A 17,033-nucleotide genomic window follows, 5' to 3' on the forward strand; every position below is an offset into this window, starting at 1 on the left:
GCTGAAAGACGCCCTAGTAAGAATGGGATATGACGCTCGACTCATCGATCGGCAGTTCCGACGGGCCACAGCGAAAAATCGCATAGACCTCCTCAGAAGACTAACACGGGACGCAACCAACAGAGTACCCTTCGTCGTCCAGTACTTCCCCGGAGCGGAGAAACTACGCCATGTTCTCCGCAGCCTTCAACATGTCATCAATGACGACGAACACCTCGCTATGGCCATCCCCACACCTCCACTACTCGCCTTTAAACAGCCACCCAACCTCAAACAGACCATCGTTCGCAGCAAATTACCCAGCTTTCAGGAGAACAGCGTCCATGACACCACACAACCCTGCCACGGTAACCTCTGCAAGACATGCCAGATCATCGACACAGATACCACCATCACACGAGAGGACACCACCCACCAGGTGCATGGTTCATACTCCTGTGACTCGGCCAACGTTGTCGACCTCATACGTTGCAGGAAGGGATGCCCCAGAGAATGGTACATTGGCGAGACCATGCAGACGCTGCGACAACGGATGAACGGACACCGCGCAACAATCGCCAGACAGGAGGGTTCCCTCCCAGTCGGGGAACACTTCAGCAGTCAAGGACATTCAGCCACCGACCTTCGGGTAAGCGTACTCCAAGGCGGCCTTCGAGACACACGACAACGCAGAATCGTCGAGCAGAAATTGATGGCCAGGTTCCGCGCCCATGAGGACGGCCTCAACCGGGATCTTGGGTTCATGTCACGCTACATGTTACCCCACCAGCGAACAAATGTTGTCTGTTTTTGATATGGCGGGTCAGTTGCTGTCTTTTCTGTGTTTCTGCCTCTCTATCTCTGGTTTTTTTTTTGTTTGTTGTTTTTTTTTTGGTGATTTGTATATTCTGAGACCTTGCAGGTGGCACCTGTCTGTCTGCACACTGATTGCCTTGGCAACGGGCAGTTGAAAAAACTGTCTGTGATCACCAGGCATTGTTCTGTGAATTATAAATGCGATTTCATTTCGAGGATTTCATTTCGTTCGCCTGAGGAAGGAGGAAGCCTCCGAAGGCTTGTGAATTTAAAATAAAATTGCTGGACTACAACTTGGTGTTGTAAAATTGTTTACAATTGTCAACCCCAGTCCATCACCGGCATCTCCACATCACAGTTTTACAGCAGAGGTCAATTTCAGAAAGGCAGTCTTTGGCCCCATTTTCCTGCCAATCAGAGAACTAGAAACCATGGGGCAAAGTTCAGAGGTCAGTGTCATGAGTGCAGAAACCATGCCACTCCAAAACTGACCAGGGTTAAAGCATGAAAATCTGTGGCTGATTCAGAATCATTTCACATTGACCGTAAAGCATAACAGCATTTAGCAAAAGGAAGCCTTACCGATTCTAAATGTGATAGAACAAGAAATACAAGAACCATTTTAGAATGAAGATTTGCTACTGAAACTTGTACTCTTGTTCAGAAGAGGCTCTCTCTCTCTCTCATTCTCTCCCCTTCAGAGCAGCCTCACTGCCTGTCTCTCTCTGTCTCTTTTTAACCCACAAGACAGCCTCACACACCTCAAGACAGCCACAAACCCTTTCAAGGTAACTTGTCAGAGTGCTTGAAGGGTGAAGGTGGGGAAAGCTTTACTCTGTATCTAACGTTTTCTGTACCTGATCTGGGGGCGGTAAGTGCTGATCCTGGAAGCAGTAAGTGAAAGGTGTTCCATTTGGAAAATATCTAAACAGCCTGGATCAACTTACATCTGATTCCCGTTGGCACCCTGACAAACTCTCCCCCCACCACCATATTAGCTCTACTTTTGAACGCACCATTGATGAGCTACACAGGAACATCAAGGAATTTTTGTTTTTGGGATGTAGGTGATACGGGCGAGGCCAGCATTTATTGCCCATCCCTAATTGCCCTTGAGAAGGTGGTGGTGAGCCGCCTTCTTGAACCGCTGCAGTCCGTGTGGTGACGGTTCTCCCACAGTGCTGTTAGGAAGGGAGTTCCAGGATTTTGACTCAGCAATGATGAAGGAACGGCGATATGTTTCCAAGTCGGGTAGGTGCATGACTTGGAGGGGAACATGCAGGTGGTGTTGTTCCCATGTGCCTGCTGCCCTTGTCCTTCTAGGTGGTAGAGTTTGCGAGTTTGGCAGGTGCTGTTGAAGAAGCCTTGGCGAGTTGCTGCAGTGCATCCTGTGGATGGTACACACTGCAGCCATGGTGCACCGGTGGTGAAGGGAGTGAATGTTTAGGGTGGTGGATGGGGTGCCAATCAAGCGGGCTACTTTGTCCTGGATGGTGTCGAGCTTCTTGAGTGTTGTTGGAGCTGCACTCATCCAGGCAAGTGGAGAGTATTCCATCACACTCCTGACTTGTGCCTTGTAGATGGTGGAAAGGCTTTGGGGAGTCAGGAGGTGAGTCACTTGCCACAGAATACCCAGCCTCTGACCTGCTCTTGTAGCCACAGTATTTATATGGCTGGTCCAGTTAAGTTTCTGGTCAATGGTGACCCCCAGGATGTTGATGGTGGGGGATTTGGTGATGATAATGCTGTTAAATGTCAAGGGGAGGTAGTTCGACTCTTTCTTGTTTGGAGATGGTCATTGCCTGGCACTTGTCTGGCGTGAATGTTACTTGCCACTTATCAGCCGAAGCCTGGATGTTGTCCAGGTCTTGTCGCATGCGGGCATGAACTGCATTCATTATCTGAGGGGTTGCGAATGGAACTGAACACTGTTCAATCATCAGTGAACATCCCCATTTCTGACCTTATTGATGAAGCAGCTGAAGATGGTTGGGCCTTGGACACTGCCCAGAGGAACGCCTGCAGCAATGTCCTGGTGTTGAGATGATTGGCTTCAAACAACCACTACCATCTTCCTTCTTTGCCCATCCCTAGTTGCCCTGAGGAGGTGGTGGTGGATTTTCTCTTTAGATGGTTTTCCAACAATTGGGTAGGGAATTCCAGGGTTCTGACGCAGCCATGATGAACAATACACGTCCTAGTCAGGATAATGTGTGACTTGGAGACGATGGCATTCCCACAGCATTACTGGTCTTGTTCTTCTCGGTTGTAAAAGTCGCAGGGGAGCAAGATGCTGTCAAAGTAACCTTGGTGAGTTGCTGCAGTGGATTCTCTAGACCACACATACTGTAGCTATTGTGTGCGGGTGGTGGAGTGGGTGGATATTGAGTCCAATGCCAGGGTCAATATATATGTGTCTATGTGTGTTCCGGGGGAGATTATTAAAGCATTAATATCTGCACCGATACTCTAATGTGCAGAGAGGAGGGAGTTTTCATTCCGATTGTGCCCTCACACCAGAATCACCATGTGAATGTCATTTGTATAAAGACTTACATTTTGAAGTTCTTCATAAGCACGGTTATATGGAATACCCACGCTGAAGATGTTGGGTTGGTGTCAGTGAATTATTACAAGCCTCCCCCCATTCTCTGCCTTCACTCTATTATTCATCTTACCTTCGCAAAATTTCCCATTAGCCCCCAATCTCTGTCCTGATGGGCATTTGCAGTAATAACTGCCGATGGTGTTGCAGCACTGGTCTTGACACCCACCATTTTCTGTGGCACATTCATTCACATCTGTTAGAAAAGGGAAAAAAGCAGCTGAGTGATTATAAATAACTTTGATATCAATCATGTCTGAATTTATCATGTATGGGAAATCCCTCTGACGTTTCAGAATTTGCAAACTGCTAGTCTTCATGAATTGACATTTCAACAAAGCTAGGTAATTATTGTAAGAATATGATTTAAAACAAGCGTAGAAAATAGGAGGGCAAAAGTTCAGCATCTCCGAGAACAAGGACAGCTCACACAGCAGAACATCAGGGAGACCACAGGATGGATAACATTAATGTCAGAAGGTGGTTTAAACCAAAATAAGAGATGTGGTTGCTATGAAATCGACATTGGTGGGGCCATGCAATAAGGGGGGCCGTACTCAGATAAGAAGGACGCATTCCTCAGAGGAACCTAACAGCTTGTAACAGATCGACAGTTCCGACGGGCCACAGCGAAAAATCGCATAGACCTCCTCAGAAGACTAACACGGGACGCAACCAACAGAGTACCCTTCGTCGTCCAGTACTTCCCCGGAGCGGAGAAACTACGCCATGTTCTCCGCAGCCTTCAACATGTCATCAATGACGACGAACACCTCGCTATGGCCATCCCCACACCTCCACTACTCGCCTTTAAACAGCCACCCAACCTCAAACAGACCATCGTTCGCAGCAAATTACCCAGCTTTCAGGAGAACAGCGTCCATGACACCACACAACCCTGCCACGGTAACCTCTGCAAGACATGCCAGATCATCGACACAGATACCACCATCACACGAGAGGACACCACCCACCAGGTGCATGGTTCATACTCCTGTGACTCGGCCAACGTTGTCGACCTCATACGTTGCAGGAAGGGATGCCCCAGAGAATGGTACATTGGCGAGACCATGCAGACGCTGCGACAACGGATGAACGGACACCGCGCAACAATCGCCAGACAGGAGGGTTCCCTCCCAGTCGGGGAACACTTCAGCAGTCAAGGACATTCAGCCACCGACCTTCGGGTAAGCGTACTCCAAGGCGGCCTTCGAGACACTCGACAACGCAAAATCGTCGAGCAGAAATTGATAGCCAAGTTCCACACCCATGAGGACGGCCTCAACCGGGATCTTGGGTTCATGTCATGCTACACGTTACCCCACCAGCGAACAAATGTTATCTGTTTTTAATATAACGGGTCAATTGCTGTCTTTTCCTTCCGGATGTTTCTATGTTTCTGCCTCTCTCGCTTTGTTTTTTTAATTGGCATCTCCACATCATCTGTTTTTTTAGTTCTGGCCGTTTGTATATTCGGTGGCCCTCTAGATAACACCTATCTGTCTGAACACTTTGGTTGCCTTGGCAACGGGCAGTTGAAAAGACTATCTGTGATTTATAAATGCGAGAGGTTCGAGGATTTCATTTCCACATTCACCAGAGGAAGGAGGAAGCCTCCGAAAGCTTGTGGATTTTAAAATAAAATTGTTGGACTATAACTTGGTGTTGTAAAATTGTTTACAATTGTCAACCCCAATCCATCACCGGCATCTCCACATCTTGTAAATAGAGATGGAGGTTGTGGTCATTAGCTACGTTACATAAAACAGCTTATCTTGAGTTGCTAACATGGTGTCAGCATGGTGGGAGGACTTATGACCAAGAGATAAGACCAGCAGTGCTTACGTACAGAACAACGCAGCCCAATAGTATAAAGATAGGGCATGCTCCCTCCCAAAAGTTAGTGTTCTCAAGAGGGTACGGTTGGAAGTCCATCAGGTTGTACTGATTGCTCGTCATTTAATGTATTCTGTTTACAGTTGTATTATAACTATAATACTGTTGAATGTAATATTGAAAAAAGCTGTGGTGCAACTATGTTATAAGTCAATCTATTAAACTTGCTATTTTATAACCACTCGGGCTAGAATCAAGAAGAGGTTATTGTTGATGGATTGACAACATATTGTTGCGATAGTAACGGAGAAATCTGCTAACAATTTAACAATCTAACATCATTTAAGTCATTAAATGGAGAGTGACACCGACAGACAGACAGACAAACAAACAAATATATATGAATAAGATGCTTTTATATTGTCCTTCAGCCATTAGCTTCCATAGCCCAGGTCTCCTGTAATCACTGACTGCATGAACGTAAAATATTGTGGCTGAGAGACCCAGTTTTCCCTGAGCATTAGTGTTTGCCATTGGTCGGATTGTGCTCAATAATTGCGCTGCACTGACAGCAGTATGATCTCTGTTGTGTATAGGCATGTCCCCATAATGACATTACATTGTGATGTTATCATGTGCACATTCCTAGCCCATATACATCCCATGCACTGGTTGACGATATCATGATGTAATTATGTCGCACGTGGACACTGACCAAACTGTCACAGTCATTCTGCGCATGCATTTTCCCTCGGAATACGCTTTGCCACTGGTAGCACATCTTACAGGCAAGTTCAAGAGATCAATACTCTTAGGCCACTCTCCCAAGACCCGGCCTCTAATATAAAAGCCTCTATAATTAAATCCATCAGCTGTTGCCAGATAATCTTTCAGGTGTTCCAGGTGAACGTTCTCCGAGAGCCTCATGTATTTCAGTATTTTAATGTTTCACAGAAACAACCAAGGGAGTTGTGCGAGGCAGTGGATGGAATGTTTCCTTGCTCTTCTGCAATCAACGTGTCTGTTTTTTGCTAGATACTTTCTGCCAATATCTCAGTAAACACAAATTGAGAACACCAAAGTAATCTTAATTTGGCAGAAGTTACTAAACTCAAGATGGCTGTTGTAAAAACTGAAAATGTCACACTGTTACAGTAGGGGATGTTTTTCTCTGTTAAAGGGTGCATTGTAAGACCGAAAAAAGGAAGTTCCTAAGGCACTGAGTGATCCCAGGGCATGTAAAGTTAGTTTGCATCTTACTTGCGCTGTCCCTGATCGTGGTGTATATGATGTGGACACTGGGCACCTAAAATGGAAATGAATGCCCTATTACCAAATATTGACATCCCTCATCTTGATGAACATAAAAAATCACCAAAAATATAAATTTAATAAATTAAATCCAGTCACCTCAAATGAATGGGACACAGTAGAGTGTGAGGGGGATGGAGGTTTACTGGTAAACAATAGATTTAAGGAAAGGTTCTGCTGCGGTCCTCAAAAGGCTAAGGATTTGAAAGTGTGTTTCCCGACTCGGGATGTTACTAGCACTCAGATCTTTGATCCCCTGGGATCACTAAGTGCCTAAGTTGTTGAAGAGTTAAACAGTCCTTCCATAAAGATTTACTCCATTTTATCCACTTTGATGCTGGCTTAAAATGAGATTATCCCTCTAACAAATCTGTTTTCTGTTACAATCTCTCTGAGACAGATATCTGCACACACATCCTCTGACCAAGGCTGTGCCTTGAACTTTGATCAGTCCCATCAAGTTCATATCATTATCTGCCAGCCCAGTGATAAGTCACACACTGAGGATCAGAACAGTAATCAGACTGTGTGTTAGACAAAAAACAGACACATGACCTCAATCAAGTGTAGAACACAGCTCAAAGAATATAACCTATCAGATTAGCATCAGTGTAAAGCCTACCCATTTCCCTACTTCAACTTTGCAGTATTCTGAATCAGAGGAGGATAGTAAATCAATTTTATTATACAAGCAAGCTTGTCACCAGTAAAGGATAATAATTATCTTTAATGTCTTACATATTTCCTCTGCAAGAATACAGAATGCACCACTGATAAACCTACGAGCTAAGGGTAGAAGCTATAGAATGCACGTATTAGCTAAGGACAGAGAGCACAGCACTGAAATATCTACCAACACAGTGTAAAGGATACAGAATAAGCAGTGACATACTCACTGACTAAGCAACAGGAAGTCATTGGCACATAGGAAGAAGCTGCAATGTCTTGATGTGAACAACTGACTAAGGGTTTAGTCAGTGAGAAGTATGGAATGCATCAATCTGCTGCAAATATCCTCAATTAACTGGGTTACTTGTGGTCATGTGCCCTCTTGTGATCCCAAAGATAATTAAGGAATATAATCCTTTTATCAATTTGTCGGAGTGGATTAGTGAGTCTGATCTCTAATTTGTTAATATCTAATCCCACAACAGTAACTTACAATTTAAAAAATCAGTTACTAATTAAATACTGAATAAAGTTAAACCAAAATCTTTATAAAACCAAGAGATGGATACCTTGGGGATTTTAGACCTTATCAATGAATCCAAGAAATGATGTGGGGAAATGTATCTGGAACCACAGCCAATCGTCCACCCAAGGTGGGGGAAGGTGATGGTTGTGGTAATGCTGATGGAGCTGGGCATGCAGCAAGGGAAATACACAACACTGGGGTAGAACTGCACCTTTATTCTGAAGGAATGTTGTTGCATTCAGTGGCTGGCTTAAAAAAAATTATAACATCTAGGTCTCTTATTGGAACGCATGTAAACAGAGCACCAAGTGCTTTTAAAGCACTCATGGGCTGCCTTCCTGTTGGTTTATCACTTCTAGTCATTCCCCAATCATTGATCTGAAAGTTTGTACAGATCCAAAACAAAGTACATGTCCCTCTCATTCTTCCCCTCGGAGGAGCTTGCCTTTCACATTTATACTCACAGTCATGGTGCCTGGCAGCTGTTTAGTCACTTAGCTCCTCTGCAGCTTCTCATGTGCTGCTCCATTAGTCTTTCTAAAAATGCCTAGAACCTCACTAATCACATTGGATCCAACCAGAAACCAATTCCAGCTGGTTGGGTTGACATTTACCGGGGGCCGGAAATTAAGTAAAAAGGAACAGTGAGCCTTTAGTGGCGAAGTCTAGGAGCAAGTTCTGATGTTCGCACAAGCGCAGTGAAAAGCAGAAATCCAGAAATTGCTCCTCCTGGTTCGCCGGCGATATGACAGCTTCGAATAAAAGGGATATCGCTGACTGGAATCAATGGGCCAGCGCCAACTTGCTTTTCTGCCCAGCGAGAAAGTAACCAATATCGCCACAAAACAAGTATGCTTAAAAATACCACATCAGTAACTTACAATTTAAAAAATCAGATACTAATTAAATACTGAATAAAGTTAAACCAAAATCTTTATAAAACCAAGAGATGGATAACTTGGGGATTTTAAATTAAGTTTTAACAGTGCGGTAAGTCTTGATGACTGCCAAACATTAACTTTTTAACTCTTAAAAATGTGGAGTCTCATTGCTCCTTATCTTAATAGTTTTTGGTCATTAAAAAAAAAGTTAAATTAAAACATTTTAATTTTATTTAAATTTTTTCCTTCTGTCCCTTTTATTTAATTTGATTATTTCTTACCTTCTTTTTTTTCGCTGTCTATAACTGTTTTTACAAATGATTTTAGTGTTGTACCTTTCACTTCCTGGATTTTACGTTCCAGCTTGCCGAAACCGTTTGCAGCTTGTCAAAAATGTTGCAATCTGATTGATGGAGGGGAGAGAGTAATCCTCTCTCTTCTCCCATGGGTCCGAGCTACACTGGAGCAAACGCTGGGCTCTTCTCCGCTTTCTATTAGAGGAAGTGCAGTAAAAGCTGCGGTAAATTAGTGGGTCAGTATAAATCTATGGAGCAGCGAGCACTGTTGGTCCGTCACTCCGAGTAATTTCTGGGCCCAGGTTTCTATGGCATTGATAAAGATCTCTGTTGTTACAAAACGAGTAACTCCATGAACCTTATTATTTCAGTGATATGTCCATCTCCATGGACATATCACTGAAATAATAAGGTTCAAGCAAATTATTATCCTAATTCCTCTTTATGTGTCTGCAAAGGGGCATCTTTGCATCCCTAAAGGAAGCACTGCCAGTCCCCTTTCAGATGGAATGGGGCCAGTGTCAATCCCCTAGAAGGCAATGAAAAGACATTGTTGCTTCCCCTTCAAATGATGTAGTGGGGGTAGTATCGTCGCTTTTAAGGTAATGTAGAGGCACATTGTCACTCTCCACTCAAAAAACACGGGGGGAATTTTTCACCATTCTTAAAAAAAGGTCGAATTCTGGAAACCGATGGTAATCAAAGACATAATTTCCCTCAACTCTAAAAGAGTAGCCCACATTAACATGTTTCTGAAAGAACACCTTACAACAGCGTATAAGTCACTTCTCTGTTCTTTGTTTACCATTTCGATTTTTAAAAATATAAATATGACCAAAGAGGTCATAATGATGTACTAGTCATGGTCCCAGAGAGGGCAGAAAAATACAGATAGTGACACATCAGATTTCACAACCAATTTACACAGAATTACATACAATTGGGCTGATAAGTGGCAAGTAACATTCGCACCCGACAAGTGCCAGTCAATGACCATCTCCAACAAGAGAGAGTCTAACCACCTCCCCTTGACATTCAACGGCATTACCATCACCGAATCCCCCACCATCAACATCCTGGGGGTCACCACTGACCAGAAACTTAATTGGACCGCCATATGAATACTGTGGCTACAAGAGCAGGTCAGAGGCTGGGTATTCTGCAGCGAGTGACTCACCTCCTAACTCCCCAAAGCCTTTCCACCATCTACAAGGCACAAGTCAGGAGTGTGATCGAATGCTCTCCATTTGCCTGGATGAGTGCAGCTCCAACAACACTCAAGAAGCTCGACACCATCCAGGACAAAGCAGCCTGCTTGACTGGCACCCCATCCACCACCCTAAACATTCACTCCCTTCACAACCGGTGCACCATGGCTGCAGTGTGTACCATCCACAGGATGCACTGCAGCAACTCGCCAAGGCTTCTTCGACAGCACCTCCCAAACCCGCGACCTCTACCACCCAGAAGGACAAGAGCAGCAGGCACATGGGAACAACACCACCTGCAAGATCCCCTCCAAGTCACACACCATCCCGACTTGGAAATATACCGTCACTGGGTCAAAATCCTGGAACTCCCTTCCTAACAGCACTGTGGGAGAATCTTCACCACAGGGACTGCAGGGGTTCAGAAGGCGGCTCACCACCACCTTCTCAAGGGCAATTAGGGATGGGCAATAAATGCTGGCCTCCCACGTGATGCCCACATCCCGTGAACAAATAAAAAAAAATGTACAGCACAGAAACAGGCCATTCGGCCCAACCAGTCCAGGTTCGTGTTTATGCTCCACACGAGCCTCCTCCCTCCCTCCTTCATCTAACCCTATCAGCATATCCTTCTATTCCTTTCTCCCTCATGTGTTTATCTCGCTTCCCCTTAAATGCATCTATGCTATTCACCTCAACTACTCTTTGTGGTAGTGAGTTCCACATTCTAACCACTCTCTGGGTAAAGAAGTTTCTCCTGAATTCCCTATTGGATTTATTCGTGACTATCTTATATTTATCTCCTTGTAAATATTTCTATCACCTCTTCCCCTCCATTTTGTTTTTTTTAATTATTTTTATAAACCTGAGCTTTGTGAAGGATATAGAAATGAAACTCAGTGAAACTCAGATGGCATTGGTTAAAAAGTAGCATGTTAACTATGAAAATTACACAGGGGGATTGGGTGGCAGAGTGGGTAGTACACCAACATTTCATCACTTGGATCTGGGTTGAAATCTAGCTGTTCCTGGACACTGAGTGGTTTCAAGTCTTGAGACAAGTCTGCCACTTTCAGTGGGAGTTTCACATGTGTGATCACAACCTGCCACATGTCCCCATGGAGATCCCAATTTCACACATGTGTGGACTGTGCTGATTATTCCTTGCATTTCCCCTGTGTTCTCTTGCTGGAGAACAGCAGACCACAAGTGAAAATGCTGACAGAACTTGCTGCCACAGCTATGTCGGACTGTGATGTGGGGAAAAGGAAAAAGTTGAAAAAAAGAGGATTGAGAAAAGGAGAGTGAAAAAAGAAAATATATTGATACCACGTTTATACTGCACTGAAGTAGAAAGAAAGACGCATTTATGTAGCGGCTTTCACAACCTCAGGATATCACAAAGCTCTTTACAGCTAATTAAGTACTTTTGGAGTGTAGCCACTATTGTAATGTAATGTAATAGTGCTGCAAGCGGGAGCCACAATTTTAATGGCAGCTGTTATTGTTGTGAGGTTGGAGAAGCCAGTGCTCACACATGATATTCAAACACATGGAAGGAGTGCTGCTCACTGACTTCCCACTGCCAGTACAATTTTTCATGATTGTAAACAATCGCCAAAATGCTCAATAAATTGTGAAATATGATATTGCTGGCTACCAGAGCTTGTTTTAACTACAAAAGTCAACTGTTACTACCAGGGTTTCAGATCAACTGCTTTAATATTACCCTTCTTCTTAGTGTGTGACTATATCTTCCAGTTGTTTTCTGATTGGAGATTGAGAGCACTTCTTCTTGTAGTTATCAGGAGGTATGATTCAATCACTCTATTAGTAACTAAACAACTCAGTGATTCTTAAAGCCTCATCTGTGTAGTAGAAGAGCAAAGGCAGATTAAGGCAGGGAAAGCCAGCCCATGAAACATGTGTGATGGGCGCAGCTCACCGGTTTTAATCATATTTAGGTTTATGGAGCAAGGCTTATGAATCGTAACTGAAAATCTCACATCTAGAATATATTTCAGGTTAACTATTTGGTCTTTCAAATTTCAAACCTGGCATCTTATCCAGCCCAAAATGATGGATGAAAGTCTCCCCTCTCTGCCAGCTGTAAAACTCCTAAGTGAAATGAGATCAGGCAGTCTCCAACTAGATCCCAGTGGGTGCAGAAAACTATGCATAATTCAATGCTAAATTAGCTACCTCACTCAGAGAGGCCCTAAGAATCGCTGATGTAGAAAATGGGAATATGCGCATTGATGCACCGGGGGTGTTCTGAGGTTGTAACCTGGACATATTGTTGGAATTAAAATAGAATATCTTCAAAACTCTTTCATTAATATGAAATTAAAGACTGACTCTGCACTCAGCACCACATTGGGCATTCGTGAAAATAACTGTGAATTTCTGTCTTGAAGTACAATGCAGACTTTTAGCTTCTGCGTGTACTTCCTGCAGGTGACACAGTCTTCTGATTGAAGAGCTTTCTGGCCACAAAAGTACAATCTTTACTTTCCCATGTTCTTGTTCCACATGATGCCAAGATTCTCCTGAAAGGCTAAAATTAGTAAATACAATAAAATGAAGAAGAAATCATTCTTCACAACCTTTCTTTTAATATTAATAAAGGCTGGAGTTTGATACCAGAACACTCAGTGCTGCCAATCTCCCAGCGAATTCCTAGTGCACGGGGAATGGTTTGTGAAGCATATCGTGTCCAATAGTTTGCTGTTCGGTAGATTCATCTTAAGTGTCAGATTAATGGAACTGGGCAATCAAAGGGCCGGTGGCAAGAAAGCAAGCCCAGCCAGGACTTTATTATTCAGTCTAGTTCCCTTGCTTTTGCCCCCAGCCTTTTCACGGATGGCGCTCTGTGAACGACGTGACTTTCTATTTCGTCCATAACTCAGGGACAATTACACTTTCTGATTAGGTCTCAGTCATTCCCTGTCAAGCTATGATTGAAAGAAAGATGCTAATGAGGCACACCGCAGTTTGAGCAACTCTAATTGCAGCCCTGATGATTTTAATATACAGATATACATCTGGTTTCATCATCATTTTCTTCAATACATACTATTAAATGGCCACAACATACTTGCACATGGTCGACAGTGGAGAATACAGAATGGTCCATCTGAGCATTGCATCAACCTATCCTTGGTGGTATATATGTGCAGATGTTCCTGTATAATTTGTTAGTTATTACTTCATTCAGATTACATTAAATGTCAAACAATGGTCACCCATGGTTGACCAATGCCTAGAATATGACCCATGCCCTTCTTCTTGATCGGCAAACAATAAGTGTTTCTGAGTGGCAACTAAACTACTGCAAAAACAGAGAAACCATGAACAAAAAGGAAAGTTATATGGTGGGGGGAGGGGGGGGGGAGGAGGGATTTAGCTCTCCCCGCGGGGGCAAGCAGTTAAAATGGAGAGGTCCATTTCCTGCTCTATTCCCGCCAATTTCTAATTTTAACACCACAGGACAAATGAAGTGGTTCCTGACTCAGGCAGGAACCTCAAGTATAAATGCTAATCGGGGTCCTATGACATTAATAAGACCCCAATGGCATTTTAACTGGGGCCCGAGCGAGGAAGCCATCGCGGCTTTTCCGCAAGACAGAAGCAGGTCTGCAACTGGTCTTCAAACAGGACAGGCCCTTCTGGATAGTCGCACGTTCCCCCTGCCCGGACTGCCCCTCCCGACACCCCCTCCCACCTGGAAGTTGGTGGACGGTCATGGGCTGCCCGATCTTTGCCTGCTGACAGCCACTCTGCACCCTCTTTGCGACCGTTCCGGGCGAGGGAGCGCACCGGTGGCATTTAAATGAGGCCCAGCGGTTAAAATCGTCGTGGCCTCTGCCGGGCGGGAAATAAACCCACCAGAGCGGTTTCCTGCCGGCAACCCGCTCCCGAGTTAGAATCCGCCCCAAGGCATCTCTAACACTCTCTTTTGGATCTGCATTACCTGTGTATTCAAACCTGTCAACATGGAGTTTGTGTAACCAGTTTGCAGTTTTCCCACAAAGGATGCTGCTACCCTGCCTTGGGTGAGGAAGGAGGGACGGGGGGAGGGGAAGAGGAATTCTCTCCATTAGCTGACCGCCTGCCCATCATCCATTGGGAACAGTGAGGTGCATCCCTCACCGCCCCCCACCCCGACCCCATATCATTCCCTGCCAGCAGTGAACTGATTACCTGTCCTCCCCCTCACCAACATCACCCCTCTGAGAGCAGTGTAAAAGTGACACTATATGCTACTTCTTATATTGCCTTTTAACTTAAATATCTGTTCAAAGAGAAATCGAAAGCTCACAGACCAGTTCATAGCAGTCCCTCAGCTGTTTTCACCAGGGAGGAAATTGTATCTTTAAACTTCCTGCCATGAACATACTTCTTTCCTGGTACATTGATGCAATTTATGGAAACATAGACATTTTAGCACAGGAGGAGGTCATCTGACCCTTTTCTCCTGTGCTAAATTTAGGCTCCTCTTGGGGACTGGTTTTACGCAGTGCAATTTTCATGCTTTCTCCTCAAACTATTCCCATTTTCCAAGTTGAATGCAAAAGTGCACTGGAAATATTTTAAAAACAAGCTGATTAAGCCCAGTACAGCCAAACTGTACATTACGTCACCAAACGGAACAGATGGTTCCTCAGAATTCTACCTCACGACAGGGCACAGATGCAGGATGTGGAAATTAAATGTAGCCTACCATGTCAGAGAATTTGTCAATAATCTGAACAATCTGAACAGGTCAATGTATTCTCATCAACCTTTAAGATGTCTGAACAGGGACTGAAAACTAAAGAATTCTGACATCAAATGCTCAACTATATCAACTTTCACCTCCACACCTGGGCAGGCATAACCTGTAAACAGATAAGCACAATAGTATAAGCTCACATTTCCAAAATAAATTGTAAATTTTTTTTAAAGTTCCTGCTTTTGGGTGGCCCCATTCTCGCCTCATGCACCATTCCTGAGCCGAGAAGGTAGCAAGTAATCTACATGGAAGCCAACGCCAAACTCACTCTGAAAAACTGCAAGAAAGTGCATGGGGTTTCTTCCTCCATTTGGAAAGCACCCAGCCTTTGTTCTATGCCTCTATCAGCATTCTTTGAACAGCCAGTAACAATTTAAAGGAACAGGCGCTAACACCCACTGTACTATTCTGAGGTACGATGCATTGACATGGCACCATTCTGTATCAGCATCAATTGATGAACGCCACCTTTGAAGCCAACAGATTTAGCAACTAGAATATATGAGAGTGATGCACTGAACATAGGCTGGGTGGAAGCATTGAAAAAGGAAATGGATTGATTCAATCACGACTTGTGCACTACAGGCTGAACACCAAGACAGGAGGGAGATGGAAATGGTCTGCAGGATATAAACAGCTGCACTAGTTGAGCCTTTTCTCAATGACACTGCCTTATGCTCTAAAGTGAACCTAACTTATCCATTACCAGTTCCGCTAACCACATCAGCTTTTGAGGGGAGGTCTCTCACTGGCCCTACATACAGCTGGCCCTTGGTGAGTTTCATAGAAAGGGCAGCAAATCAAAGAGGTGACGCACAAATGTACATGTCTATGCCACCCCACCCCCACTCAACAAGAACCACCGACCACCAGTTATTATGGATCAAGACAAAAGCTCTTTCCGCATGCCTGAACAGAACTCAGTCACTGATCACACAACCTGAGGCACTGTCTGTACATCCAGTGCTCAACACTCAGTGAAAATTAACTGTCGACAGACACAGCCACAAGAAACGTGTAGGTCGGGGAGGTTAATTTGCATCACCAAGGCCAACCCGAGAGCTGACTAATAAGTGTGTCAGCGTGTGACATGTTGAGGGTGCATGACAGGAAAGGTACCTCGGATAGAAGGAAAGGTATTTGCTGCAGTCAGCAACAGAGGTTTAGGTAGGAAGGCAAGATGTATTTAGATGATGATACTTGGGAGCGACTGACATCGTTGTAATTTGACAATGGGGTTCACATAGGGTTGGCAATTCTGGTTGGACGTATTCCTGGAGATTTCCTCACATAATGTCTCCCCCTTAAACTGCCCCACCCAGTCAAACAACCTTTTTCCCCCATCGCCAACATTTTTATAATATCATTTTTATAATAAACAAAAGTGTTGTGAGGAAAATGAAATAAAAACACATTGTTCTTTTAATGCCCCTATGATTTTTCTCCCAGTATTGCTCGCAGCAGAGTCCAGGAGATTAATTCTTAATTCCTGGAGACTCCAGGACATTCCTGGAGGGTTGGCAACCCTTGGATCACATCATGGAATAATCATGACAACAAATACTGAACATTGTCTGAATCTCAACACTGAATTACAGTTTTTAACTTCCTTCCAGAAATTGATTTTGTAGATATTTATATATGATATTATTGAGCTGCCCAGAAGACTTAGTTGGTGTTTGGTTGATAATTAGTTGGTACATGGAACTGAGCAATATAGACCAGGAAGGAATCAGGGTGGCTCCCCAGTCTAAGCCATTGATGCAGCAGGAAAGATATGATTTGCCTCAGTGTTTCCTGCACTGGAGAAAGAAAAATCAACAGGACACATGAAAGACCCAATTTTAATCCTGCCCACCCGATAGGGACGGAGAAGGCAGGCGGTTAAACTGGTGTTGTAGGCTTCCCACTGCGTTCTCGACCACTCCCACTCGCCACCATTTTAACCATACAGTTTTTGGTTTTGGAAAAGGTGCCCGCCACAATCAGGCGGGGGCCTCATTAATGTGTAAAAGCTGGGGCCCTATGACACAGGTAGGACCCCAATGAGATTTGAACCCTCTGATCGCGCAAATGGCGCACAGTGCCGGACCCGTCAGTGAAATCTGGCAGTGAGCAAGAGCGGGGTCGAA

At 44.3% G+C, this 17,033-nt stretch overlaps 1 protein-coding gene across 1 annotated transcript in view; it reads right to left on the reverse strand.

The window, feature by feature from the left end:
* LOC137331757 (multiple epidermal growth factor-like domains protein 6) overlaps positions 1-17,033 on the reverse strand; it is a 273,387-nt gene that overhangs the window by 92,697 nt on the left and 163,657 nt on the right. The window contains exon 5 of the mRNA XM_067995739.1: positions 3,474-3,596. Within this exon, the coding sequence (XP_067851840.1) occupies positions 3,474-3,596 (123 nt within the window). The remainder of the gene's footprint in view (positions 1-3,473; positions 3,597-17,033) is intronic.

Source organism: Heptranchias perlo, chromosome 13 (genome assembly GCF_035084215.1).
Source record: "Heptranchias perlo isolate sHepPer1 chromosome 13, sHepPer1.hap1, whole genome shotgun sequence".
In the NCBI taxonomy this organism is placed as follows: domain Eukaryota; kingdom Metazoa; phylum Chordata; class Chondrichthyes; order Hexanchiformes; family Hexanchidae; genus Heptranchias; species Heptranchias perlo.